The sequence below is a fragment of the Melopsittacus undulatus genome, chromosome 5 (assembly GCF_012275295.1).
Source record: "Melopsittacus undulatus isolate bMelUnd1 chromosome 5, bMelUnd1.mat.Z, whole genome shotgun sequence".
In the NCBI taxonomy this organism is placed as follows: Eukaryota; Metazoa; Chordata; class Aves; order Psittaciformes; family Psittaculidae; genus Melopsittacus; species Melopsittacus undulatus.
In genome coordinates this window covers 27805544-27833130 of record NC_047531.1, presented here as the reverse complement: position 1 = coordinate 27833130, position 27587 = coordinate 27805544, and the positions used below count along the sequence as shown (strand labels likewise).

The window sequence follows — 27587 nt, the reverse complement described above, 5'->3', positions numbered from 1 at the left end:
ATCTCTTAAGTGGAGATTGGTATGAAACTTGGAGAATTACGTGTTTGAAGAGTTAGCAGGTTAGCTTTGTTTGACTTGTAGCTTGGTTTAATTAAAGCAAGCTTTTTTGTTGACACAAACCATGGCTGTCTGCTATAAAGAATTCAGATGATACCAAAAGATTTAAATGGGGTTTTTGAGCATACAATGCTAAACACTTTCTTTCTGGTACAGAACCAGAAGGAAACATTGGAGATGATGCAGTGATCTAATGTAAGTTCACAGTAGGTTAGAAACTGCTTTATTGAAGGATGAATTTTAACAGTCTCTGGAAAATGTAAATACTCTTAACAAAAGTTGGAACGACTAGCAGGTGTGTGTTCTACCCCCAGTGTCATCATTAGATATTACTTCACTTGTGCAGTAGCAGTGGTTCTAACCTGCAGCAAAAGACAAGCAGGTGTTCTGTTGTTGTCTCTGAGTTTCAGTTAATTTGAGCACATCACATGCTTTTTTTGTACTCCCAAGTGTGAATTCTTGCAGAGCCCTCCTTGCAAGAATATTGAGTCAGCAATTGTATAAACAACAAAATGGTCTTCACCACCAATGGGCCTCTGAAGTTGTTTCTCTAGCCAACAAATTTATGCTCTTGAAAGAGGTTTTAGCCCTTGACAAAACATAAACATGAGTTGTCATTTTGTTATCATTTGCAAGATAGAATGTAATAACAATCTGTACTTTCTAATTATGCAGAGTCATCGGTGTAAAAAATAAGGGGAGGTTTAGATTGGATATAAGGAAGAAATTCTTTACTGTTAGAGTGGTGAGGTGCTGGAATGGGTTGCCCAGGGAGGTTGTGAATGCTCCATCCCTGGTGGTGTTCAAGGCCAGGTTGGACGAAGCCTTGGGTGACATGGTTTAGTGTGAGGTGTCCCTGCCCATGGCAGGGGTGTTGGAACTGGATGATCTTAAGGTCCTTTCCAACCCTAACTATTGTATGATTCTATGGTAGAGATTATCTTAGTTTGTGAAGGGTTTTTATTTTGTTTGGCAACAAGGGGTATACATGGATAGAAATAAAAATGTTGGAATGGGTTTTACATCTTTACCCCACCCCTGAATTAATTGTGCTGTTTATTTGTGTTCAGGACCTAATAATAAACCAAAAAAGAGACAAGCAAGTTGGATTGTTGGGAAACTATGTATACCTAAATTATGTTGCAATTAAAGCAGCTTTTTAGAGATCTTACATAAGTCTCTTATAAATAAAGCTCTCCTCTGTGAGGTTGTTATGCTCTTTTTTTAATGCTTAATTCTTGAATAACACAATGCTATTTTACAGATGGCAGAAGATTTTTATGATTCCTCTATGGAGCAAAGTGGCAGTTTTTTGGAACAAGATGTTCCTTACAATAATAGTTTTACTGATCGTCTTGTTTCTTGGTAAGTGCTTAGTAATTTCTTAATGGGGATGAGGCAACTGGTATATGGAGGCCATGGCAGTAGATTAGTTGGGAGAGTTGAAATTTAAATAATCTGATTTATTTCATCATTTTGCAATAGAATGGAGGAGGAGAGGGCTTATACAAATGCAATCGTAATATAGTAGTGACTGAGGAGGAAAAATGGAGCTTGGTCTAGGTTGCTGCTTGGTTTCTCTTTCTCACACAAGTAGGTAAACTTTAAATGTTTGAGAACCAGAATTGGCTGAGCTGTGCAGTATACAGTAGATGGCACTCTTTCTCTTGGTTGTTGTTGAAATAGAACAGAGGAATATATCAAAGCCCTGGACTATTTGACTACTTTTGCCTAGCACAGCTACAAAACAGCTGTTGGCTACATTTGTTACAAGTAGATGATGAAGCCTATCAAGTAGGAGTAAAGCTTTAGTGGATCTGGAGGTTGAATGATGACCCATATGCTGTAAGAACTGATGATGTGTCATGAAGTGTATATTTTTGTTGATGTGTAAGAAGAGATTTTAGGTATTGTGTTTGCCTTATTTATGTATATGATGACTTTACATGTATAGGTTGTAATAGGAGCTTATAAAAGGATCTTGGTTTTATATGGATGTAAGTCCTAATTAATTATTTTGTCCTTTCAAAAATGTTGGCAGTGTATTGGCCCTTCTGCAGAACTATCAGGAGTATATGACAGGTGAAAGGAAACTGAGAGATGGATGAAAGGCAGATCAAAGAAAGCTGAGGTGTAGGTTATCCCCTCTTTTCTGTTCATGTTCAACAATACTATAGTATTCCTATTTGGATGGATGTTAGAAATAATTATTTCCCTCTGTAATTCAGCTATAGGCACTTCTGTCATTACTAAAACACATGCTTATCTAAATTCCATATGAAGTAAATACTTCAGAAGACATCTCTTCTTTTTCCTTTCTGTTTTCTCACTGTTTGTCCACTGACTGGATTTTAATTCAATTATCAGCAGTAACAATTTGAGACTGCAGGGTCTCTGGTAACGTTTGTAGAGTGTGTTGCTTTGGCCTGAACCTTGGTGGCTTGATGCAGATGTTGGAAATGACTGTTCAAGCATGGTTTGGGCAAGGGTTTAGCATTATATGTGGAAATGTGTTATAATGCTATAGTCGTTTATCAAGATCTATCTTTAAAATGTATGGGTAACATAAGTCATGTCACTATTTGTCTTGTGCCTGTTTGCTGAGCAGAAAGCCCAAATACATATTTCCAGTACTGTGTCTGGTTTATCATGCATGAATACCCACAGATGTGAATAAGAACAAATTGTTTTTGTTTGCAGATGCTGTTAGAGAAGTCAAGAAGTACTCAGCAGTTCATGTGAATGAAAGGGCTGTAAATGTCAATTCCAGTGCCTTTGATCATATTCAGATGAAACTCTTCCGATCCCAAAGAAACCTCTATCTCTCAGGTTTTTCCTTGTTTCTTTGGCTGTAAGTAGAATGTTTTTCTGATTTCTACATAGCATGTTTGTTAAAGGAACTATCGCACAAAGTAATGCAACTATAAAAAAAGATTGGAAGATCAGTCTCAAGAGATCAAAGAATTAAGTGTGAGCAGATTGGCTGTGAGGCATGTAAGCACAGGGAAGATGATATTTACTAATGTTTGTGAGCAGCACATGGAAAGAAACATTTTGAATGCTTGAGAAAACATGTATTTTGCAGGAGAAGCTTCTTCAGGGAATACTAATTTCCTTCCTTAAACTTATGCCTTATGTTCCGTTTGTTTTGAACATGGAAAACTGGAATAAAAAACCCTCAAAAACTAAAACACTGTTTAAATAATCTTAATGTGTTGCAAGTTAGGAAACAAAGCTTGAGTCTGACTTGAGCCACTTTGTCTAAAGCTTGAAGTTAGGAACTGCAGGATAATGTTCCAGCTTCTGAGGAAAGTTTCAGATATTATTTCAGATCAAGGGCTTTATAACAGCTGCCTGCTACGATATCATGATCTTAATTGCAGTATCCCTTTCAAGATGTTTAAATACAACTAAAAAAACAGGGTAACAGAAAGGATGGTTCTGTACCGGCCAGCAGGAGCAGCCAAGACTACCTGTGAATCTTCACAATAGCCACCACAACCTGCAGATCTCAGTTGGGCAAGGAGCCCATGAACTAACTGGGCGCTATTCATTCACTAATGTGAATGAATGGAAACAGACATTTGGCCCAGTTAGAATTAAACTAGGGATGTGAAAGATAACAGGAAGGGGTTCTGTAGTTACATTGCAAATAAAAAACAGACTTGAGACAACATGGGCCCTCTCTGGAAGCTATCAGGAGAACTGGCTACCCTGGATTTGGAGAAGGCTGAGGTTCTGAATGACTTCTTTGCCTCAGTCTTCACTGGCAAAGGCTCTGACCACGCCACTCAAGTCTTGGAAGGCAGACGCAGGGACTCTGAGAATGAAGACCTTGGGCCCACTGTAGGAGAGGATCTGTTTGAGACCATCTTAAGAACCTGAACATGCACAGGTCCATGGGACCTAATGAAATCCATCCTTGGGTCCTGAAGGAGCTGGAGAATGAAGTTGTTAAGCCCCTGTCCATCACATCTGAAAAATCGTGGCAGTCAGGTGGACTTCCCGATGACTGGAAAAAGGGAAATATTTTCAAGAAGGGGAAAATGGCTGACCCAGGGAACTGCAGACCAGTCAGTCTCACCTCTGTGCCCAGCAAAATCTGGGAGCAGATTCTCCTGGAAGGCCTGCTAAGGCCCATGAAAAACAACAAGGTGCTTGGTGACAGCCAGCATGGCTTCACTGAGGGGAAATCCTGCCTGACTAATTTGGTAGCCTTCTATGATGGGGCTATGAAACTGATGGACAGGGGTAGAGCAGTTGACGTCATCTACCTGGATGCAAAGAATTCAACACTGTCCCACGTGACATCCTTGTCTCTAAATTGAGAGACATCAATTTGATAGGTGGACCACTCGGTGGATAAAGAACTGGCTGGATGGCCGCACGCAAAGAGTTGTGGTCAATGGCTCAGTGTCCAGCTGGAGACCAGTAACAAGTGGTGTCCCTCAGGGATCGGTGTTGGGACTGGTCTTGCTCAACGTCTTTGTCGGTGACATGGACAGTGGAATTGAGTGTGCCCTCAGCAAGTTTGCTGATGGCACCAAGCTGTGTGGTTCGGTTGATACTCTGGAGGGAAGGAATGCCATCCAGAGGGACCTTGACACGCTTGTGAGGTGGGCTGATGCCAACCTGATGAAGTTTAACCACGCCAAGTGCAAGGTCCTACACCTGGGTCGGAGCAATCCCAGGCAGAGCTACAGGTTGGGCAGAGAAGAGATTCAGAGCAGCTCTGAGGAGAAGGACTTGGGGTGTTGGTTGATGAGAAACGTAACATGAGCCGGCTTCAGTGTGTGCTTGCAGCCCAGAAAGCCAACCGTGTTCTGGGCTGCATCAAAAGGAATGTGACCAGCAGGTCGAAGGAGGTGATCCTGCCCCTCTGCTCTGCTGTCATGAGTCCTCACTTGAGTATTGTGTGCAGTTCTGGTGTCCTCAACATAAAAAGGACATGGAACTGTTGGAACAAGTCCAGAGGAGGGCCACAAGGATGATCAGGGGACTGGAGCACCTCCCGTATGAAGACAGCCTGAGAAAGTTGGGGCTGTTCAGCCTGGAGAAGAGAAGGTTGCGTGGAGACCTCATAGCAGCCTTCCAGTATCTGAAGGGGGCCTACAGGGATGCTGTGGAGGGATTCTTCATTAGGGACTGTAGTGATAGGACAAGGAGTAACGGGCTCAAACTTAGGGGAAGTTTAGGCTGGATATAAGGAAGAAATTCTTTACTGTAAGGGTGGTGAGGCACTGGAATGGGTTGCCCAAGGAAGTTGTGAATGCTTCATCCCTGGCAATGTGCAGGGCCAGGTTGGACAGAGCCTTGGGTGCCATGGTTTAGTGTGAGGTATCCCTGCCCATGGCAGGGGGGTTGGAACTATATGATCTTAAGGTCCTTTCCAACCCTAACTGTTCTATGATTCTAAGTCAAATGATTTTCCTATTTGTATGTTTTTATAGTGACACTGGGCAAAAATGCTGCCCCTCTTCTGCATTTCTTCAGTGAGCTATGTGATATTGCCTAGATATGAAAGAGGAACACAGAACAGGGAAAGCCTGTAATCGCAGAGACCTATGACAAGCGTATTCCCCTTGGAGGCATGTGTGGCCTTTTTAGCTGGTTATTGAGGAGCATTGTATGGAAAGAAGTGTCAAGGAAAAATTCATATAAAACCTAAGCAGGGAAACTTCCAGAAAACAAATGTGTTTGTAGTTTTGCACAACAGTGATAGGAATGTATCATGTTCTCTGGCTTCCTTCAGAAGGGTTAAGTAAATATGCACATATCTGTTTGTGATCTCTGCTCGAAGAGCAGTATTCCTCTGTATTGTGTCCTACACAGGAGTTGGAAGCTGATCCCTCAGGATCCTACTCCAACTTGGTTTTTCAGGAAGAAAACTTGTCAGGTGGTCCTAATAGATTTTTTTTTTTTAATGTGGATAAAAGCTCTGCTCCAGAAGGCTTAAGGCCATTACTGGGTACTGGCCTTTCACCAAGATTTAGAAGGAATAAATATTCGTATATTAATGGCTATACCAATGGACATTTTTCTTAGTGAGCTATTTTGCTTATCCATCAGAAAGTATAATATCTGTCAGAGAAAAGGGGGAAGAGTATTCCTTGGGTTGCTTTATCCTATACTGCTACTATAATTGCTTAACCAAGTTGAAACAACATGTAGGTGTGAGTGGGTACTTGAATGCCTGTAGTTTATTTTTTGGGTCAGTTTTGGTTCATTTTAGCTTATCAGCCAATAGGAGAATTCCAGAACTGATAGAAGGAGTTTCCCAAAGTGGAGGAGGCTGGAAGCTTGTCATTCTGGCAACACACCAAAAGCTGTTTTCTCTGTGTGGTTCAGCAGTTTCAGAACACTGGGTACAGGCAAGGAAAGTTACCTCCTATCATTGGAGGTATTGGGACCCACTGCGACTTCATCCACCGAACTGTTTGAACGGAGCGTCATGGTTACTACAGACTTTTACTGGGTAGGACAGAGGCACCTGTCTGCTAATCTGACTTGATGTCCTGGAGAGCCTGCTAAGTCTTGTCTGGCCCTTTCTTACCCCATGCTGAACCAGAGAGGGATAAGAAGGGATGAAAACAAAAGGGAAGCTAAAGAAAACATGGGCCACTGCAGAGGACCAAAGGACAAAGGGTATGGAGAAGAATGAGACATAGAGTGTCTCATTACCAACCTTACATTACATTGTTTCTTGTTAGTAAAGACTGCTGTTTGGCCTGCCAATTCTCTGAGCCTTCTAGGAGAGTTGGTGGGGGATACAATATTACCCATAGTAGCAGAAGATGAAGCTAGGGAGTACTTAAGCAGATTGGGCATATACAAGTCCATGGCATTCTAGGATGGGATGAATCACAGTGCAGGCAGTGGGAATCAGTGAATGTCATTGCAAGGCTGTACTCTGTAATTTTTGACAGATTGTCATGATAAAGGGGAAGGTACTGGTGATTGCAAGAAGGCAAACATCGCAGCTGTCTTCGAGAAGGACAAAAAACAGGAAAGGAGGATATAGGGAACTAGAGAGTAATCAGCCTCGCCTCCCTGGGTAGATGATGGAGCAAATCTCACTCAAAGCCACTTTCAGGGACATGAAAGATATAATGATTTGAAACAGCCAACATAGATTTACTGAGGGATGGATCATACCTGATCATCCCTGTTGCTTTCTGCAATGAGATGACTGTGTATATGGATAAAGGGCAGAGCAGTGGATGTTGTGTGCCTTTAGCAAGGCCTTTGACATAGTCTCTTGTAGTATCCTCATAGCCTAGCTGTGGAGGGATATAGGCTGGAGAAATGGAGAAAGAAGTGGATGGAAAATTTCCTGTGCCTTTGGGCTCAACGTATGATGATGCAAATTTCAGCTATTGTCCCTCAGGGATTGGTACTGGCTTCAGTACTGTTTATGTCCTTATTAACAACATGAATGATGAGATTGAATGTGCACTCAACAAGCTGCAGACTACCAAATCAGTGATTGATATCTTGAATTGCAGGGCTGCTATTCAGAGGGAGATTGACAAGTTGGAGAAGTGTGCTGCCAGAAATCTTAACTTCAACAAAGGCAAATGCAAACTCTGACATCTTATATGATGATCATGTACAGCATCCAGGCTGGCTGACTGCGTAGAAAGCAGCTTTTTAGAAAGGGATCTGGGGATCCTGGCAGACAGTCAATCATGTATTGAGCCTTTAGTAGCAAGGTCAACAGAAGTGGTTGTTCCCCTGTATCTGGCACATAAGGTGCTGCAGGACTGTGTCTGGTTTTGACTTCCCAAAACACTGGATTATTGCACCAGGGTACTGAGAAGGTTGGAGCTGAAACATATGACTTACGAGGAGAGGATGGGGGAGCTTGGCTTCAGCCAGAAAGAGAGACATTGAAGGAGAGATCTATTGCCTTCTACAGGTGTCTAGTGGTAAGATGTAGAGAAGATGGAGCTAGCTCTTCTCAGTGGATTCACACAGGAATGATAAGAGGCAACAGACCTGAGAAATTCACGCTTGTGGTAAAAAGTACTTCTGCTATTGAGAGCAGTCAAACACTGGAACAAGGGCCATGAAAGATGGTGGAGTATCCCATCATTTAAGACAGTGGGAACCCAACTAGACAAGCCTCTGAGCAATCTTCTCAACTTGTCCCTGCTTTGGGCAGGAGATTGAACATGATGATGTTTGGAAGCCCCTTTCAGCCTACATGATGCTGTGATTCTGTTTTATTAATGATGTTTTACTGACTCCCAACTGCTGAATTTGTAAATCAGTAAGCAATAGTAAAACATGCTAACCCGTAGAAAAGTAGTGACATGGGGACCTTAATTTTTTTATTAAAACTAAAAAAAGAATAGGATCTTTCGATGAAAAAGCTGGGCAGGGAGGGCTTACCTTGAAAGCCAAAAGTTTTATTAATATGTTTTCAGTTAGAAAAAGTCAATTACTTGGATTTTCAAATATCTTTTGAAGAGCAGCTGCATAGTTATAGTACAGGAATTAATTCAGTGTTGCTTTGGCCTTTACTTGGCTCAGCAATATACTGCTTTGAAAGACTCCAAGGTGAATAATGAAAGTAGTGATGCAAAGAGGCAATCCCTAGATCTAATCAAGCGAGGTATTTGCAAAGCTTAGGTTTGAAGTGCTATATGAGTGCTGACATTGATGCATGTTATGATTTATATGGTATTGACAGAGTACTTTGAAGATTAATATGCTCGTGTTGCTAATTTTATTCTTGTAAGGCTTTATGAAGTTTATAAAGCTTTGTAAACTTTATAAAGTTTCAGGGTGCTTATTTGGGTTGGGAGGGTTGTTTTTGCATTGTACTCATTACCCTAATGTGTTGCTTGGGTCTTGTATTTAGAGATCCAACATCTTTAAAAGGATGGTTATGTAAGAACATGTCAGGCTTTAAGCAAACAGGTCTCTGAACCTTCAGTGGATGTGGATTTTTTGGGAGGAGGGAGGTTCTGTGCCAGGTAAAAATGAGGGGGGTTTTTTGTTGTTTTTTTTTTTTATGGATGAAAATCTTTTCGGTGTCTATTCTGCTGATATGTCATTGATGTGCCTGGATGTTTCTCTTTGTGTGCTTGAACAGTCCTTTTATAGTTTTGTTTCCACATACAATGCAGAGAAAGAAGAGGATTGGGGCTTTTGTTTGGTTTTGATTTGTGCTGTGAATTACTATGCTGTGTTCACTGTGTTTCTTCACCAGTGTATTGAGACGTACTATTACCCTTCTTAATCAGCTGGCAAAAGAGATGGCATCTCATGCAGCTCTGGAAATGCAAGTGAACGATGCTACTGAAGCAGCCAAAAAATACCTGGCCAAGATTGAAAGGCCACAGGAGGTATCTGTGAGCTTTTTTTGGTTATTTTCTTATACAGCAAGTGTCTAGTACAGAATGTATGAGAATGGTTTGCAACTGAATAATGTTTGTTCATTTCTTTCTTTCTGGTGCAAAAGGAAAAGCAATGTTTCTATAATATGTAATGCAGAATACCTAACATGGATTTCAGTAGTATTTTATTAAAAAAAGAAACCAAATGAACTTCTCTATTTCCAGTACAAATTTCATTAAAATAGTAATATATTTTAAAAATGTCTTTCTGAATTAAAGCAAAACAAAATGAAGGGAGACACTAATTTTGTTCTTTGTATTCTCAACTGTTGGCTGTTTAGGTCAGGGCTATAGCAGTCCAGTACAGAGAAGCCTACAATATAGCTGCTCTTGTGCTGGCTGCTGCTTCTAAATAGGATTTGCTCCAGCCCTGAAATGTCTTTTCTAACTTGTAAAATTGGTCTTTTTGTATTTACTGTGGTTTGTATTCTTGCAACTATTCTTAGGGTGGGTCAGCCAATTTCCTGATGCTTTCTTTTCTCAGTAAGGCACTGACATAATATTAATCAGGTTGTTACCAACAATTCCTGACTTCAAAGAACCACCAGTGGACCAAAGATATATTATTTTTATGACAACAATAAAGAAAATTATCATTTGTCTGTTGTGGTTGTATACAGGAAGGGAAGCCACCAAAGATGATAAATGTGTGAAATCTCTCATAATTGATTAGTTTGACTTCTGTTGAAAGAGACTGAATCATAAGCTAGAGTGCAGATACCCAAGTTATGAAGACTTTTACAGCAATCTTCAGTCTAGTACATTGTTAAAACAAAATTCACTGCAGGTGTGCACAGGTTTCCTTCCTGTTTATCCAGAGCAGTGTCTATGGTTACCAGCACTGTAATAAATCTTCAGAAAAAGAGAACAGATTCTGAACAAAAAAACACTAGAAGGGATGCAAAAAGAAAATCCAGTTGAGAGGTGATGTAAAACAAGGATCACAGAAATGCGTGTTGGCTATTTCCCAAGTATGAATTGATTACAATATTTGGGTATTTGGTATTTTATTAAAGCAATTCAGACTCCCTCCCTCAGCCATGGAATTTGTCTCTTTCTGCATACTGGTACTTCACCCTCCCCGCTGCTGGGATTTGGCCAAAAGTCCTCTTTTTGTCCTGCTCTCACATTCTCTTAGCAACACATTCTCTTTAGCTGCTTGTAAGTGATAGCCAGAAACTGGAAACTGTATTCCTGTCTGTTTCTATTTGTGTGTTTGATTGCATGGTTTGCAAAAACAGTCATAGCTGTTGCAGATCTCTATTGCACTGGAGAAGCCAAGTGTTCAGAATTGGTTTATTTTAACTTTATACAGATACCATGACTTAGATTCCTTTGTGGCTTGGCCCCTGCATTTGTGTTCATTTACAAGTGTTTCATTCCAGCACCAAAGAGGCAAGAGCAATTACATATAGGGTACTGGATATAAATATAAATATTGTAAGATTAGTGTGCTATGTGTGCACTGTCTCCTGTTCAGAGATACCGTAGAGAACAGAACTTAAGATAAATGTTTTTAGAAATAATTGCGTGTGTATTAATAGGGAAAAGGTGGACACAAAGTAAATAAGGCAATCTCTGGCTAATTTCATTACAAATTATCTACAGTTTTGTTACCAGCAGTCAAATGCAATCTCTGTGCTTTAGTTAAATAGCTTCTGGAGATTTTTCTTAATTTTTTTCTTTGGATTGTTTACCAGTCTTTATAAACTGTTCTTTTCCTTCTTCCTAAAGTAATCTTTCCCCTCTGCTTCCACCTGTACCCAGTAACCTCTGATATCATCAGTTAGCAAACAGCTGTTCATCTCAATTCTACTTTTTCCCATTAAGCATTTACAATTTCTTTTGGTATTTTTTGTAACAGATGATGCTTGGTTGGGTAATAGAGTAAGATATATGAGCAAAGTGTCTAATTATGGGGTCTAATCCTTAGCATACAAATCATCAGTAGCAATTGCCTTAATGATAAAAGCGTACATAAGTGTAGTAGAGCCAACATTTTCAGAGTACAGGGAGTATACTGCTCTTGTGCCAAGTACTTATAGGGCTCTTCCTGAGTCCTGCATTAGTTTATTTTGGGGTTTGGGGTGTTTTGGGCTTTTTTTTTTGTTTGTTTGTTTTTTTCATTTCAGTGGAAATCTGATTATTGAGGCATTCTGAAGATTGAAGAAGTAGCTGCAAACCCATGAGGGGGGATTTGCGATGTATTACATGATTTAAATCAAAATAAACTGTTAGAACAAATTGCAGGTAAACATGGCAGTGTTCTGTCACTTGCAGTCGCAGTATATGTTTTCTGGAAAAGCCATTTATAACCTAAACAGAAGTTGTGGGCTTCATGCAGAGATACCAAGTACTCTGACATGGTTTAACTCTTAAACAGGAGATAATGCCATACTACTACAAGTATGCCATTAGTATCAACTTAAAGCATTGAGCATTTTCCTCCTCCATCCCCCACCAGTCTCCAATGACTGAGTCACGTTGCCATTTGATAGAACCTGTCACTTTGCAAGATCAAGGTGGATGTTCTCTGGTTGTTTGGCATTAATGTCAGACTAATGAAACTAAAATTAACTGTAGCAATTGTTGTTCTTAATAGGCCTTGAGTGAAAAAGGAAATGGTACAAAGAAAGAGTTAACAGAAGCAACTAATGAAAAGTTGAGGAAGGAAGTTGAACTTTTGAAAGCAGAGTTACAGATGACATCAAATGGTAAGTATTAGTAAGGATTTCTTTGCAGTTAAGAAAAAGCTGATTTTAACACTGGATGTCAAAAAATTTTTCAGGTATAGTATTAATTAACTCTGTCAGTTTACAGAGCACTTGAGGTTTCTTCACATTTGAGTGGGAACTGGAAAAATATACAATTGCCATCCCTGTATTTTAGTAAATGCTTTCATTCTGAAAATGTGTACAGTGTAGTTTGAAAGCCTTGGTTAAATAGTAATTATTAACAAATTGAACTGGTCTATTTAAATGGTGTTGACTTGTCTTCATCAGTGACATGACCAGGATATGGAATCAATTGCAGGTTACTTATGGAATCAGAGAATCATCGAATAGCTAGGGTTGGAAAGTACCTTAAGGTCATATAGTTCCAACCCCCATGCCACGGGCAGGGACACCTCACACTAAACCATGGCACCCAAGGCTCTGTCCAACCTGGCCTTGAACTGCCAGGGATGGAACATTCACAACTTCCTTGGGCAACCCATTCCAGTGCCTCACCACCCTTACAGTAAAGAATTTCTTCCTTATATCCAGCCTAAACTTCCCCTGTTTAAGTTTCAACCCATTACCCCTTGTCCTATCACTACAGTCCCTAATGAAGAGTCCCTCCACAGCATCCCTATAGGCCCCCTTCAGATACTGGAAGGCTGCTCTGAGGTCTCCACGCAACCTTCTCTTCTCCAGGCTGAACAGCCCCAACTTTCTCAGCCTGTCTTCATATGGGAGGTGCTCCAGTCCCCTGATCATCCTCGTGGCCCTCCTCTGGACTTGTTCCAACAGTTCCATGTCCTTTTTATGTTGAGGACACCAGAACTGCACACAATACTCCAAGTGAGATCTCACAAGAGCAGAGCAGAGGGGCAGGATCACCTCCTTTGACCTGCTGGTCACGCTTCTTTTGATGCAGCCCAGGATGCGGTTGGCTTTCTGGGCTGCAAGCGCACACTGAAGCTGGCTCATGTTAAGTTTCTTATCAACCAACACCCCAAGTCCTTCTCCTCAGAGCTGCTCTGAATCTCTTCTCTGCCCAACGAGTAGCTGTGCCTCCAATCCAGGCGTAGGAACTTGTACTTGGCATGGTTAAATATAATAGGCATCAGATTGATCTTTCATGATCTTTCACACATATAAGCTACTCTCCCTGTATAAAATGTGGGTGAGTTTTTGTTTCTGTAAAGTGGGATATCAGTCAGATAGAAGTAAAGTCCTTGAGTAGTATTCTAAATTTATATATCTCCTGCTGCTTCTTTTTTAACACAGCCACCTTTTTTTTTTTTTTTTTTTTGTCTACAGGGAAACATGCCTCGGAATTTGTAACATAATACTTTGGTTAGCAGCTTCCGTGTTTAAGGTTTAGGTTGTCAAAACTACTTTCTAGGCAACCCAAACTGAGATAGAAGCAGTTTTTACCTGTTTGGTTCTGTTTTATTGGGATCTGTCAAGGTCTATGATACTTATGACACCTAGTCATCTGAAATCAGTGTTTGTAAGATAACACTGCCAGTGACCTTGTAAGCATTAATCAGATGTTCAGACTGTAACAAAATACAGATTTTCATCGTACCAGATAGCATGTTATCATCAAAACACAGTCCTGCTTTCATATTGCATGGCACAGCTACAAACCTGTGCGAATAACAACAAATATTTCATGAATCATTTTTCAGTGTCCACTGGAAAGACGAACAAGAACTGTAGAATAGCTGTTTTCAGCTGGGATTGAAGCAACAAGAATCTTTTAAATAGAGTCTCATTAGTTCACATTCTCAGGCAGGTTTGATTGTGAGTTTTCCCCCTCCTGCTGTTTTCTTAAAGAAAGAGGGGGGAAAACTGCCTTTGAAGTGACAGGATCAATGAAAAACTTACATGCATATGTTTTATTTAAACTAACTGGTGGTATATAACACTAATATAATGTAAGCTTTTCAGTCAGGAATGCTAGAGAAAGCTAAGGAATAAATAGATTTACCACATGCTGCTACAGCTGCATTCTTCTTGTGGGCTGTTGTCCATCCAAAAGATATATAAATTAAGGCAAGCTTGGGTCTTTTGTTAAGGGGGAGAGGAATTAATAGGAAAATGTTTACAACCCTTTCTCTGAAGCTGTCCCCCTCATTGCCAAAACAGAAAAAACAATGGTTACGTTGATTGCCATAGTCAGCTAGATGGTGTTAAGGTACGTCTATCTTGATAATGACTATGTGTATAGACACAGTTTTCTGAGGAGTGTTAGAGGTTTAATGTGAATCAAATTTACGGTTGTTTTTATTAAACTTCTGCAGCTGAACATGTGAATTTTTACCTGGACATGTAATAACATGACTGTTTAGAAATCTTCTGAGATGGTATTTTATTGATATACCTGTATGTTAAGGAAAACATCTCATTGATACCTGTAAATATTTATTACATACGTTACGTTTATTAATACATACTTGTGAGAGAACCCAGTGCAGATGTGAGAATGTTTCTCCTGCTACACATTAGACATACTTGATTCACATAATTAAAGGCTACCAGTTTGGCTGCTGGTCTCAGACCTACAGGGATTTTCTGGCGAAAGGAGATGCTATGATACTGTTTCATTTTGATAGTTTTGAAAATTATGCAAAAAGCTGCAATGAAACAAACTGTCTGCAACTGGGCATGGGATCAGAGTCTGAGGGACGTTTCATAAAGCAGCTGTTCTTATGGCAGTGCTTGGGTTGGGGGCAGGAGTGGGACTTCTGGTGCATTAACTTCCTTTTCTTGCTCATAGATCCCACACTGTGGAAATGCTGAAGTGTGAAATGTCAGTTTGTTATGGTACCCTTTGGGCAGGAGGGAGACTTCTGCAGTGCTGTACGATTTCACCTTCTATCTCAGGCCATTTTTTGGTAACACTGTCCTAGTGTATGATAAGGGTTACAGCTTCATTTACTCAACAGACTTTTATATGAACAACTAGTATTAATCAAGTTGTGCAGCAGAACACACTGGTCACAGTTTCCTGGCCAGCTCCCTGACCCCTCACTCTTCTAACAGATGACATGTGCCTAAAGCTTCTACCTGCACCTGATGTAGCATAATGGCCATTGTGGTCCCTAGCACCTGTGTGCAGTTATTGAGCTGGAACCTTTGAGCTGAGTCTGTAGTGCCACACTGAGACAAAATCCAAAGAGTGTTTCTTCGTCTCTACCATTAGGGTCTCACTTTGTGAAATGTGGACTGATTCACCAAATCCGTTTAGGTGCCTTTGAACCTCAGTTCAACTTTGTCGTAAAATACTCTCTATTTATATATTGTTGTCATAAGTGTGTAGTGGGGCAGGAGGAAATTCTGATGGAACTCCCACACATTCTTTAATGAGGTTTGTTTTGTGGACAGAAAGTGTCACAAGTGCTTTTTGTTTCATGGTTGCGCAGTGTTGTAGGAGACAGTAAGAGAGCAACAATTCATCTGGAGGGCTGGTCCTGAAATAGCTTTTAATTGTTGACTGTTCTAGAAAGCATGCATATGCAGATGTACAACTCTCACTTAAATGCTAATATTAGTAGGTGCTAGATACTAAGCAGTGCAGACACTGGGAATACTTTTCATAGAACTGTTGTTACCAGAGAGAGTTCAGCTTGGCCTTTGTGTTGCCAGGCAGGCTAGTGCCATGTAGGGAAACTGTATTTGTGTTGAGCTCCATTGAAGCACTCTTAGCTTTTAAGAACAAAAAATAATCAAAAAAAAACCAAGTATCAGCTTTCTTTTGTAAGCTGGGGATAAGCGATACAAGTTGAAAGAATTGGCCACAGTTTCATGTTATTTAGCCAATGTCAGAGGGAGGGTTGGAGACAAAGTCCATAGTCCATCTTACTTGCCCATATCGGGAGCCCTTGCACAGTGTCACATCCAGCTGGAGCCGATAATCATATCTGTTGATTCAAAGGAATGGCACTGCATACGGCAGGGATGGGTTTTTATGCAAGTGCACTTACGTCATCTGAAAATGCTGTAACATCCCTTTTGTAACAACTTTTCGTTTGAGGTTGTGAAAGGTATTCAGAGCAAATTTGTGTATAATTTTTTGGCCCTGCCTTCTCTTTTCAAACTTTATCTGACCATTACATCTTCAGAGAATTCAGAATTAGCATGGAATTATTTGACTGGAGTTGTGTTCCCAGCTTTACAGAATATTTGTTGGCAAATCTCGTTGTCCTGTCAGTGCCTAAATTCTTAAATGTGAATAGCTCTTTCTCAACTTTAAAACTCTTGAAAAAGAGAGACCTTTTCTAGTCTTAAACTAGTCCAAATAATTTGGGGTTTAGACTTGCATTGTGAGCAATGCTAATTTAAGTTCCAGATCGTTTCCTTAGTAGCAAGCACTGTAAGTCAAGGGATTTAGTCAGACCAGGACTAGTAGTTGTGCAGGAAAATGCCCAAAGAATCATTAGTTGCTTTTGTTGCTGTTCAGTTTTGTTTTACTCTTTAGTTCTCCATCCTTGTTAAACTGAGAAGATAATAGAAATGCTACAGCTACTTGGGTATAGTAACTTCAGAGCAGTTTTATTTCTCATCCTGCTTTGACTTTAGAGGAATCTGAAGTTAAGCTGTCTATCCTGGAACAGGATACAGAAAATGTGGTAAGGGAAGAGCAAGTTTTCTATTTCTCCCAGACTGTAAATGTTATTTTAGTTTATGGACCTTCACTCACACATTAAGTGTTTTAAGGAGTAGTTTTCCATAAATACCTTCTGTTGATATACTGCCCTAAGGATATTTTGTAGATTTTTCTTTCAAAGGAAGGGAAAGAAAAAGGATAGCCCACCTCTCACAGTACTGAGGCTGGATTCTGGTTTTAGGACTTACTGGCTGTTCCTCTCATTTGTTGCATTAACATGGAAGCAGCATTCTTACCTCCTGCCTTCTGCATTTGCTTGCTGGGAGCAGTCAGCTATTGGGTTTTGCTTGCTGGCAGTCCAGTTGTTCTGCCTCCTATGAGACAAAGAAACAGGCCAGATGGAAGCCAGAAATAATAACTGACTGTATTGTGCACACAAAGGATCTTCTGTTTGCTGCTGGACCAGTGTTCATATAATATGATATGATCCATATGACTGACAATATACCTGTATGATCAATTGATTGGTCTGCACTGCAGTGTTCATGCAGCGGCAGAATAGCTGAGCAGTGGTGTATGGAGGGTCTCTGTTGCTTGACAAGAAGACATCCAAAGAAGTTGGTGCACTGGGGAATTCATGTGAAAGATGCAATGCTCCTTTTTATTGTGCAGCCCCAACAGGAATGAGTCTGGGTTTGGTGGGTTTTTTTGTCCATAGCCAACACAGGTGGAAAGGACAATCTGTTCTTTGCTTTTTTCTTCATCTAGGGTTAGGTGAGGTATTCTGTCATACATCTGTTTTGGTCAAAACATTGAAACAATACAGTGGCTTGTTTGCTTTCTTGGTCTGCAGATACTTTATTCATGTTTTAAAGATACAGTCTCTTTTAGTTGTAACTAAAGTACAGTGCTGCTGCTTGGAAACAGCTAAACAGTATTAAATGAATAACAAAGTTAAAACTTATTCAGAAGTGAGATATTGATAATTTTTACTATAACTATGTACAAGAATGTTTAATAGAGGCAAAATTTAGCTTTCTAATTTGCAGATTCTTGAAAAAGCAAAATGACATACGCATTTGGGTATTGTCTGCCCCTTAAAATTCAGAAGCTTATGAAATTGTCACAGGTTTATTTTAGAGTGATTTCCAAATTTTAATGTGGAATATTTTAAACATTAGCAAGATCAGAGAGAGACAGTAAATGCAGTGGGGTTTGACTTGTCAGATGTGTGCAAATCATGGTTATTCCAAATATCAAAACCTTTAGAAAATGTTTTTTGTATTGATGCTGTCAAGGATTCTTTTTCTTTAAAGGGTGAGTATCTGAATAAGAGTATGGTTGTGAAATACAGGATGTAAAGAGATGGGAATGTGCTTGACCATGTTGAAATCAATAGACATAAGTGTCATTAACTTCAGTAGACCAGAATTTCAGGCTAGGTTAAGGTCCTGTTACTGGAATAAGTAAATTCCTATTATTTGCATACTTTTAAAGTGAGAATCTATACATTCAAATGAATTAAAAAATAGCAGAAATGCTGGGGCAGGGATTCTTCCTTTTTGCATGTGGGAGAGTGGTCAGATCTCGTGTCCTACTGTTACAGGAGCTAGCACACAAAGAGAAATGTGGTTCAGACCAAAGTGCTTGTAGCTGGGTGCTTAACAGAGAACACATCTAGCTTATCATTTGAGAACAGGATCTTACAGAGCTGCAATTCTTGAGTGTCTTGGAGGTCTTTGGAAAAGAACAGTGTGTTTCAGAGAGCTCACAGTCAAAGGATAGATCCAGATTTTTGGAACAAGGGAAACTGCAGATGTTTCTCTTTTATTTGTACTATCAAGATTTTTATTTTTTTTTAAATATGGCTCTGTGAAGCAGCCTTATGGGTCATTAACTTTTCTCTGTTTTAGCATGAATAAATCAAGTTTTAGGATTTGCCTTGCTGCTACAACAGGGAAATATATAGAAACCCAAGATACCTATAGCAGAGGAATATAAAAATGCCTAAATGACCTTACTTAAATGCTTACATTACAGCTTAGGAGTAACAGCTTTATGAAACACTGATGATTTACCCTGCATTGTAAGTTAGCCTCTGTAGAGTCCTGGGCTGTTTTGTGCTGCAGTATAGACATGCTCTCATTTATTGCTGTTGAGATTGTGAATACAGTAATAATTTTTCTTATGTTAAAAACTTGTTCACAGTTGTCTGTCCTACACCACCATTTCTGTCTTCTTGAGTGAAAAAGAGGGGCATGTGCCCCCTCCCCCTGATGTTAGACAGCTGCTTTGCTAAAATCTTGCCCAGTGTTTTGAGTTCCCTCATTGTTTTAAGAGGGCTGACAGTTTTAGTTTTGTAGTTGTAGTTTTGCTTTTCTAGAATTGTCTTCTGCAATGTGACAGAAAACTGTAGTCATCACTAACTTGTCACCTTTGTCAGCAGTTTATTGGTCTTGCCCTTACCTTTCTTACAGCCCCTTCTATTCCTTGTGCGACTGTTTCTGAACACAAGTAATTCTTTTTTTCCCCTCCCTGTCCCATAAATCTCTTGCTGTGTCCATATGTGGTGCTTTGTTTTAAATTTAAGGATTTTTAGAGGAAGGACTGTCAAGTGGAGTGGAGCCCTAATACATATCTAGGGCTCTGAGGAACTGGAGGAGTACAAGTAAACCACTAATTCCTGTATTTTACAGCTCTCCACAAGGCAAATATTGAAGTGGCTGCAGTTAAAAAGCAGTCTGAAGGCCTTAAAAGAGAATATGATAATCTGATGAAAGAATATGAACAGCTTCAGGTAGGTGGTTCTGGATCACTATATGAGCACAATGTTCTGAAACTGTACCAGCAAAATTCTGCTTCTGGGGGGTGTTATGCAGGAGAATCTACAAAAATCTTTAGTATAGCATAAAGTTACAATGGGCAGCACTCTTTAAACTTCATTAAAATGGTAGAATATTGTTTTTCAAGGACTGGATGGCAAAGCTGTTAGTACTTTCTTTTTTCCACTAGAGGTGATAAAGTTCAAGTCATCATGAGACTCTATTTTGCTGTCACTCATGAAATAAAATTCAGATAGTTTTGCATGTGATGATTATACTGAAATCTTGTAAGACAATAATAGGATGTGTGTGTGTGGTATATACATCATTTATAATTTATTTTGTTTGCTCTTTAAACATGCTTTTGCAATACTGGATTATAAATCTTGCAAAACTGTTGATACAGGGGAGGGGGGGAGGAGAAAGAAATAAAAAACGAGCCTAAGCTAAAAACAGGCTATGATAAAAATTCAGACTGAAGTACAAAACAAACACACCAAAAAAGACCCTCAACATAGCAAGCAAAAAGCTGAACTAGCAGATTGATTAGCTTTGCATATGTGCGTGGCTTTAATACCCATAATATGTAATTATATACTGGTTGTCTGACCAGTGTTTGAATGTTCCATACCTAACATCTGTCTCAAAATTCAATAACACTGAAAGTCAGCCTGTTTACAAGTAATGATCTTGGGAGAAAAGAAATTATTAATGTTAAAATCATGGTGACCTGCTTTTCAAGAAGAGTGGTTGGTTGGTCCTGTATTAATTAGAAAGGCAAATTTGAGCTGGTTATCTGTTTCCTGTACTCCGTGAAGCTGCTTACTGATTCCCAGCCACACTCTATGCTCTCAGAGATTGCTCAACTGATGCCTGTGTTTGAATTAAGACCACCATGCATGTCCTGTCCTTGTTGTGCTTCCCTGTGTAATGAGCCGTAGTAGTTCTGCTGCATTTCTAACAGTCTTGTGGTCTAGAACACACATCCTTACAGCTTTCTGTGTTTACGTCTGAATGGAAAGAACAGAAGGTACTGAGCAAGATGAGTAGATGCAACTCCTGAAGATAAATCAGTTAATAGCAGAAAATGTTTTCTGCCAAGTTTGTTGCACGGTTCAGCTGTAACGTGAACAGGGAGCAGAAGGAGGTTTCTTATTGTACCAGGACCAGAAGCACATGTGTTATGTGGGGTAGTGTTGATGGGACCACATCTTCGAAGGGTGTGTAGTGAACAAATCCAGTGTGACTGCAAAGGAGCAAAATGTGTCATCTGGAGTCAATGTTTTCTGATTTTGCCAAACATAAAATATTATCCTAATCTGTTTCTTTTCAGGAGAGTTTAAATGAAGAGGAAGGCAAGAAAGACCTGTAGTTGCATCCAAGACAGATGGCATCAGTACAGTTGCTTCAATGAGAAGAGCCTTATGCTGTTCAGGCTTCCAATGTTTTCCTGAAACAAAACTTGATTCTTCTGGAAAGCGCATGCACTGCAGGTCACTATTCCAATTACTCTAATATATCCTGGTTGCCAAAATATTCTGTGTTGCAAATAAAATGTTAAGTGGCTTACCCAATTTACCATACCTCGCTGCTCTTGTGAGGAGAAACTCAAAAATCTTTCAATTCCATTGGGAGCAACTTGACTGTTCTCCAAGTTTTTTTGCCTTTCACAATGGTAACAGATCATGCACCATTTGCTTGTAGCATCTGAGCGAGGTTGTATATCACACTACTATCATAAAGACACAATTACCTAAACCTCCTTTGCAACACCTGTTTGGAGTCCCCCAAAAAAGTCAGTTACCAGTGGATTGTAGAGGGCTGAAAGCTTTTCATCAGCCATTCCACTTCAGTGAAAAATTGAATGACAATCAACCTAAGGAAAATAAAGAAAGATGGAAAACTACTTTTCTAAACCCATTTCACTGGCTTGTGACTTTCAGTTAGCCATATGGATGAGTGTATTATAACAAATGACATTTTTGCATGCCTCTGTTTTATTGTTCTTCAATATATCATGTTATTTTAATTTTCATTATGAAAGTTTTGGGTTTGCTGGTATTACAGTTCTGTAGCTTTACACTGTTTACATCTGTTTACTTTGTATGTGCCACCTTACTTCTTTTGCCTTGCTAAGTAAAAATTCTTTTTAAGTGTAGATAGTTGGGTTTGTTTTGTTTTGTTTTCATGGATACGATACCTCAAATAAATGTGCACTGTTTTGCATAAGCCCTTCCTGGCATTCAGCAAATTGGTTTGAGTTTCTTTTTTGTCAGTTTGTTTCAATTTCTATTTGAAAGTTGGATATGTTTTATTAAAAGTGTTGTTTAAGTTCATGAGTTTCTGGGTTTATTCATATAAATCTCTCAATATACTAGGTCATCAGATTTAATAGGCATATATGCACAAAGAAAGAAATACACTTCTAACCTGGTGATATTTAACTTTTCCTGAAGTAAGTCTTCTTCATGAGGATAGCTTTGATTGCTCTGGAAATAGGAAATAGGATTTGTTTAGCTTAGAATTTAAATGTGGACTGTCAAGTACTTTAAATCATACTAGCATTGCATATTAAATAAGAATGCATATGTTTGTTAAAAAAAATATTTCATCCTTGGTGAAGTAGTACAGAATGTGTTCTTGGAGATTCCACAACACTGGAGATTTGTTTATTCAGATCAAAACATTCATAGCCATATTTAAGCCTGCATACACACAGCTCTTGGTGATGTAGTTAAATGCATTCCTTTTTCCCTCCCCAGTCTCTTTCTGAAATACTAAAACTTATGGCAGAGTGTTCTCTCCAGTCTGATCTCAAGACTATGTTTGGAAGCCTTAGAGGTATAATAGTGAGTGCTGACTTTAGAAACAGAACTCAACTTGCCTGTTTCTTCTTACTTTAAGGCCCAGAACAAAAGCAAAATTACTTATTTACTGGTGCTTGGTCACTAAATTCCAAGCATTTCTTTCTATAACAGAAGTAAATAATTAGGTAGATAATTAGCTATGTACAATGAAAGACATCGTGCACTCACTATTCATCCTTAGAAATTTATCTTATTAAAAATACCACAGAACAAAACAATGGGTAATGTGAATGCACTGATAGAATTGATGCTTCTTGAGAAGGAAGTCCAAATTACAGTCCTTTTTGCTCTAGAGCATGATGGAAGTGGGAAGGAGTGTGTGGTGGTATGTACTGCTCCCTAGGAGCTGAAATGATGCCTGGTATTTTTAAATGTGCAATATGCCTTCAGCATGTAGTACTTGGACACTGCCCTCTGTAATTGGATTAGTCACCTCAGCCTAGCGGTTTCCTGCAGGCTGCTTGGAAGGTGGGGAGATCTGCTTGTTGAAAGTGAAAGACAACAGCTTAAACCCAAAAGCCCTTCATATCAGTCCACAGAGAGTATTTCCTTAACTAAAAATTACCCGCAGACTTTCTGCTTTGCCTTCAGTCATTTCTTCTGTCACATTTATTTATATCACCAGATTTCCATGTCAGTGTAGAATATGACCATCATCATCTTTATACTTGTCTCTTGCACATGGTTACACACACTTGACTTGAGTTGCATTATTGCATACTCAGCTCATATGAGTCCCAGATTTGTTCACATGAAAACAATCTTTTGTTACTCAAGTTAAAAGTATTTTGTGGTATTTACTTTGTAGAGCTGTATTTGTGGAAAGAGCATGTTTCTTTTGTACAGCCTGAGGTCTAGATAGTCTTTCAGTAGATGGCAAAACCTTTAGAATAGTTTACATTTGCATTGTTTCACAGTACTTAAGTTCAGAGCCTGCAGGAGCCTGGGTTGATCAGGTTTAGCTTACGGTAGATACACAAGGAAAGAGTGGATCCAATTCCATGCTTTTAACTCCCGGACTTTCAGGCTGTTTGGCCAGATTTTGGTCAGGTTTGCCTGTTTTGTAGGAAAGAGCTGTGAAAAAGAATTAAATATCCATTAATAATAATGGAATAAAAATCACTTCCTGTTTGGCAGTTGATTTAATTCTGGGTATGTCTCCAGAAGTAAGAATTTAGAGCTCTGTATACTCTAAATAATGTCCAAGTAATTGCCTGGTTTTGAAGCTTTTTTCCCTCTTTACAAAAGTAGGAATGTGCATTTTCAGTACTTTGGTGGGGAAGCATAGGAAAGAGTATTAATTGTAAAAACATTTGCATGGATGTAATTGATAGTAGCTTAAAAATAAAAATTGAGATGTGTTTTTGTGCTTTTTCATAAATTCCTTTTTCTGCTGAGTCAAGAAAGCAGTGAGGTCATGGTAGGTGCATGAGAACTGACCTGAATATTAATAGACCTAGCTACATGCTTCAGTGTTTCCTTAGATGAAAGCAGTTTTAGCAGGATATTTTTCACTCCTTATATTTTCACAACAAACGTATCTTTAAATGTCTTCTTGCATTAGCACTCCCTGTGTCTGCTGCCACAGTATCCCTAGCTGCATAGCTTCATGGATGTGCTTTCCTAGCTTGTTCTAAAGGGTGAAAGCTCTGGTTTTTACTCAGCATCGAAATAACATTTGTTTTTCCAAATCCCTGGCAGTGTCCAAGGCCAGGTAGGATGGGGCATTGTGCAGCCTGCTCTAGTGGAAGATGTCCCTGCCCATGGCAGGGAGGTTGGAACTGGATGATACTTCTGGTCCCTTCTAACCCAAACCGTTCTGTGGTTCTATTACATAACTGCCTCAGTTCTCAGGTGTTCCTTGAAACGCTGAATTTACTTTTTAAGCTCTCTGGGACAAAAACACTCATTTTGCCTTGCTTTGGACAGTGCCTGTCCCAGCAGCAACTGTAATCTGGACCCTGATGAATCCACATACCACTCATTTTACAGATCCAGTGAAGCTAGAAAATCAGCTGTCAGTTATGTCTTTCCGGTCCTGCGGTACTCTATGCTGAACATCACTGTGTAAGTTAATTGAATAACGTCTGAAAACCTAGTTGTAGAACTGAGCATCCCCAGTTCAGGAATATTTTGTTTTCTATGACAAAATACTTTTGTTTCATTTTTGAGGCATTGTGCAAATAGTGACAGGCACTGCAAGGTGTGTTTGTGAGGGAAAAGAGAGTCCCTTGGGTTTTGTGCCCATCACTCTGGAATAAATTGTGCTCCATAGGAAATTTCTGTTACCACCTGCAAGTGCAAGTCTGCCCTACAAGGATGTTGCTGTTCCACCTCCAGCTTCGGGGTTGCTGAGTGGAGGGGAAGCAGGCTATATTCATACAGCCCAGGACTGTGTATGCTGAAGGATTCCCTTCTGAACTCTTCTGAGGTGGTTTCAGCCTACATCAATACACCAAGTCTGGGACATTCAAATTCCCAAACACACTTGGGTGCACCTGGGTTTAGCAAGTGGGAGCCTACCTGCTGTGTTTAGTGACTAGGGTGAGTTAGATACTAGCACTAGCATGACTACTGGCAGTCAGGAGATACCAAAGCCACCCCACTAAGGAAAATGAAAATGGAAGCATCTCTCAAAACTCACTTGTCAGAAAAATGAACATCAGTTGCAGCTGTGATAAAAGTATGTCTGTAAGACTTGCATCTTAAGCTGTGACTATTTAAGTCATACGTTAAATCCTTTCCTTCATTCTGCTGCCTGACACCAGTCTGCATACTGATTGGGTTTAACATTCTCTCTGAAAACACAGCCAGAAAAGGCCATAGTTTTGGTGATAATTTTGTCTGGTGAGGTAGCTTAATAGCTGCTCACCTAGGAGGTGAGACCATGTTCTTCATCTTGCTTAGCTCAAGGTTTAAATCCATATTCTTGTGACTATGGAGAATGTCGCAGAGTGCTGGGAGACACGAGCAGTGCTTTTAAAAGTCTCATTTATTGCCAGGGTTTACAGTGTTTATATACCTTTTTTCTACTGCCTTACATCATTCTTTGGCTAAGAGTGCCTGTGTCGGCTTACAATAGTTTAGTGTATTATACTTTGATACATACACAATAACTGGCTGTATTAATATTGGATACATAATCAATAGCTTGCTGTATTAGTGGATACATGTACAGTGTAGCACACAGCAACTAAGATACAATTGTTTACATTAAGCGGATGAGAGCCTGGTCTCCAAAACCTGCTAACAGTTCACTACTGTGTCTTAACACATCCCAGTTCCCTTTCATCTTGCTTGCACTGCTACTTTTGCTTCTTTACCTACAGCTTTCTTCATCAGGCTGGAATTCATCACCAAGACACATTTACTTTGTTTCCTTGTATTTTTCCATCCGAGAGTTGAATTAGTTGCAACATGTCGCTGTCTCTATGTCCTCGTTCACCTAGCCAGTCTTTAGCAATACTCTCCACAGGAGAAGAAACTAAGTTGGCTGGGAATGTACTAAAACACTCCTTTCTTTTTGAGTTTCAAACATGGTACAGAAAAGAGACAATGTGAGAGGAAGGAAGAGAAGGACTGTTATTCTTGGCCAGTAAACACAAAGTCTTAGGCTTTGATTCTTCTCCAGACATGACTCAGGCATTTAGAGTTAAGGATTTGGGAACAGCATACAAGGATACTGTAAGCAAGGACTTGGAAACAGGCTGTGTATCCATCCTGCGTAAAAAAAATGAATGTGAACTCATTAGGAAATAGTAGCAAATAATAAGGTGAACAAAAGGATCTAGAATACTGATGTAGATTTTAGGCTAACAAAAAATCCCAGAATGACCCACCAACAGCAACAAAAAGCCAAAGCTGAAAAAGGAAAGGAAGAGCCTGCCTTCTAGGTGAAGAGTTAGTGTTCCAGGGGAAGAGGATGTATGTGGGATAGCATCCTGGGATCATGAGTAGGGTCAGCAACATCACAATTCAGAAACACAATGTTTCTGATTTCACACAGACCTGTCTCTGTACAAGGGACCTGTTCTGAGTCTGGTTTTACGTTCTTCCTCCTCATCCCCAAGTAATTTTCTTTTAAAATTCTGCAAGCGCATTGTGTTTACACAGATGGAGCTTTTGTCTTGGAACCTCTTGTCTTCAAACGGGCATATTTCTGCCTTTCCAATAGCTGTGGTCCTAACCAGTTCTCATCTGTACACTCTTTGCTGCTGAGCCTGTGGCATCCCATCACCTAAGATGCTGAACCTTGCAGTTCCATTCAGGCAGACATACGCTGCCAGCAATGAATTTGCAAGGAGTGCAACTTACAGTCAATTCAGCTTCTTCTGACTGTAGCCTTCCTGTGTTAATTCCATGTTCATTTTTACTTTTCTTTCTTTTTGATATTATCCAGTTCTCTCCTAAAATCCTAGTTATATGAATAATAAAAAAGTTGTAGTTTGGGGGATTTTTTCATAGCAAATAATATCTAATACACATGCAGTCCTGAAAATTGCTTTTAGGTTGTAAATCTCTGTTGGGTTCCTGCAAATGTTTTTGCTATTATTCTTTGCCTTAATGATTAACCTAGAAGTCATCATAGCTTCTGGAGTGATTTCTTTGTCTTTTTATTAATTTTAGAACCTAAGAAGATGTTATCACAACAGCTTTTTCAAGATAGTTTTTGAAACTACAGTTCATGCTACTTCTTTTGTGTCAGGAGAGGATTCTAACTTAATCAGTCATTCAGCTCAGATGCAAGCTCAGTTTTCTGTATGTGTTTTAGTACACATCTAACTGAATTAAGCTATTTTTCTGTCTTCCAACATCAATTCCATTTCCCCACAGCATTACCTGCTAGCAAAAAAATCTGAAAGCCTTCCCACTCCCCACTGTGGAGTGAGTAACCATAAGACCACTTCCCTTAAAACACGAAGTCCTGCCACTAGACTTCAGCTTTCAGCTTTTACTCACTCCAGTGCTGTGCTTACGAGCTTCTACAGAACTTCAAGACTCAATTCAGGTAGCTGGCTGGTTCACTGCTGGATATTGCTCAGATCAAAGCATTTCAGCCGTTTGCTCAGCCAATTTGTACAGCACACTGGCAGGGGAAGCCTGCTCAAGAGTTAGAA

At 39.6% G+C, this 27587-nt stretch overlaps 1 protein-coding gene across 1 annotated transcript in view; it reads left to right on the top strand.

The window, feature by feature from the left end:
• LOC101879244 (tRNA-dihydrouridine(20a/20b) synthase [NAD(P)+]-like) overlaps positions 1-21939 on the top strand; it is a 37850-nt gene extending 15911 nt beyond the window's left edge. Inside the window, exons 7-12 of the mRNA XM_034063400.1 lie at positions 1322-1422; positions 2758-2908; positions 9275-9410; positions 12064-12175; positions 19478-19578; positions 20937-21939. Of these exons, the coding sequence (XP_033919291.1) occupies positions 1322-1422; positions 2758-2908; positions 9275-9410; positions 12064-12175; positions 19478-19578; positions 20937-20975 (640 nt within the window). The 3' untranslated portion in view covers positions 20976-21939. The remainder of the gene's footprint in view (positions 1-1321; positions 1423-2757; positions 2909-9274; positions 9411-12063; positions 12176-19477; positions 19579-20936) is intronic.
• Positions 21940-27587: the final 5648 nt, after the last annotated feature.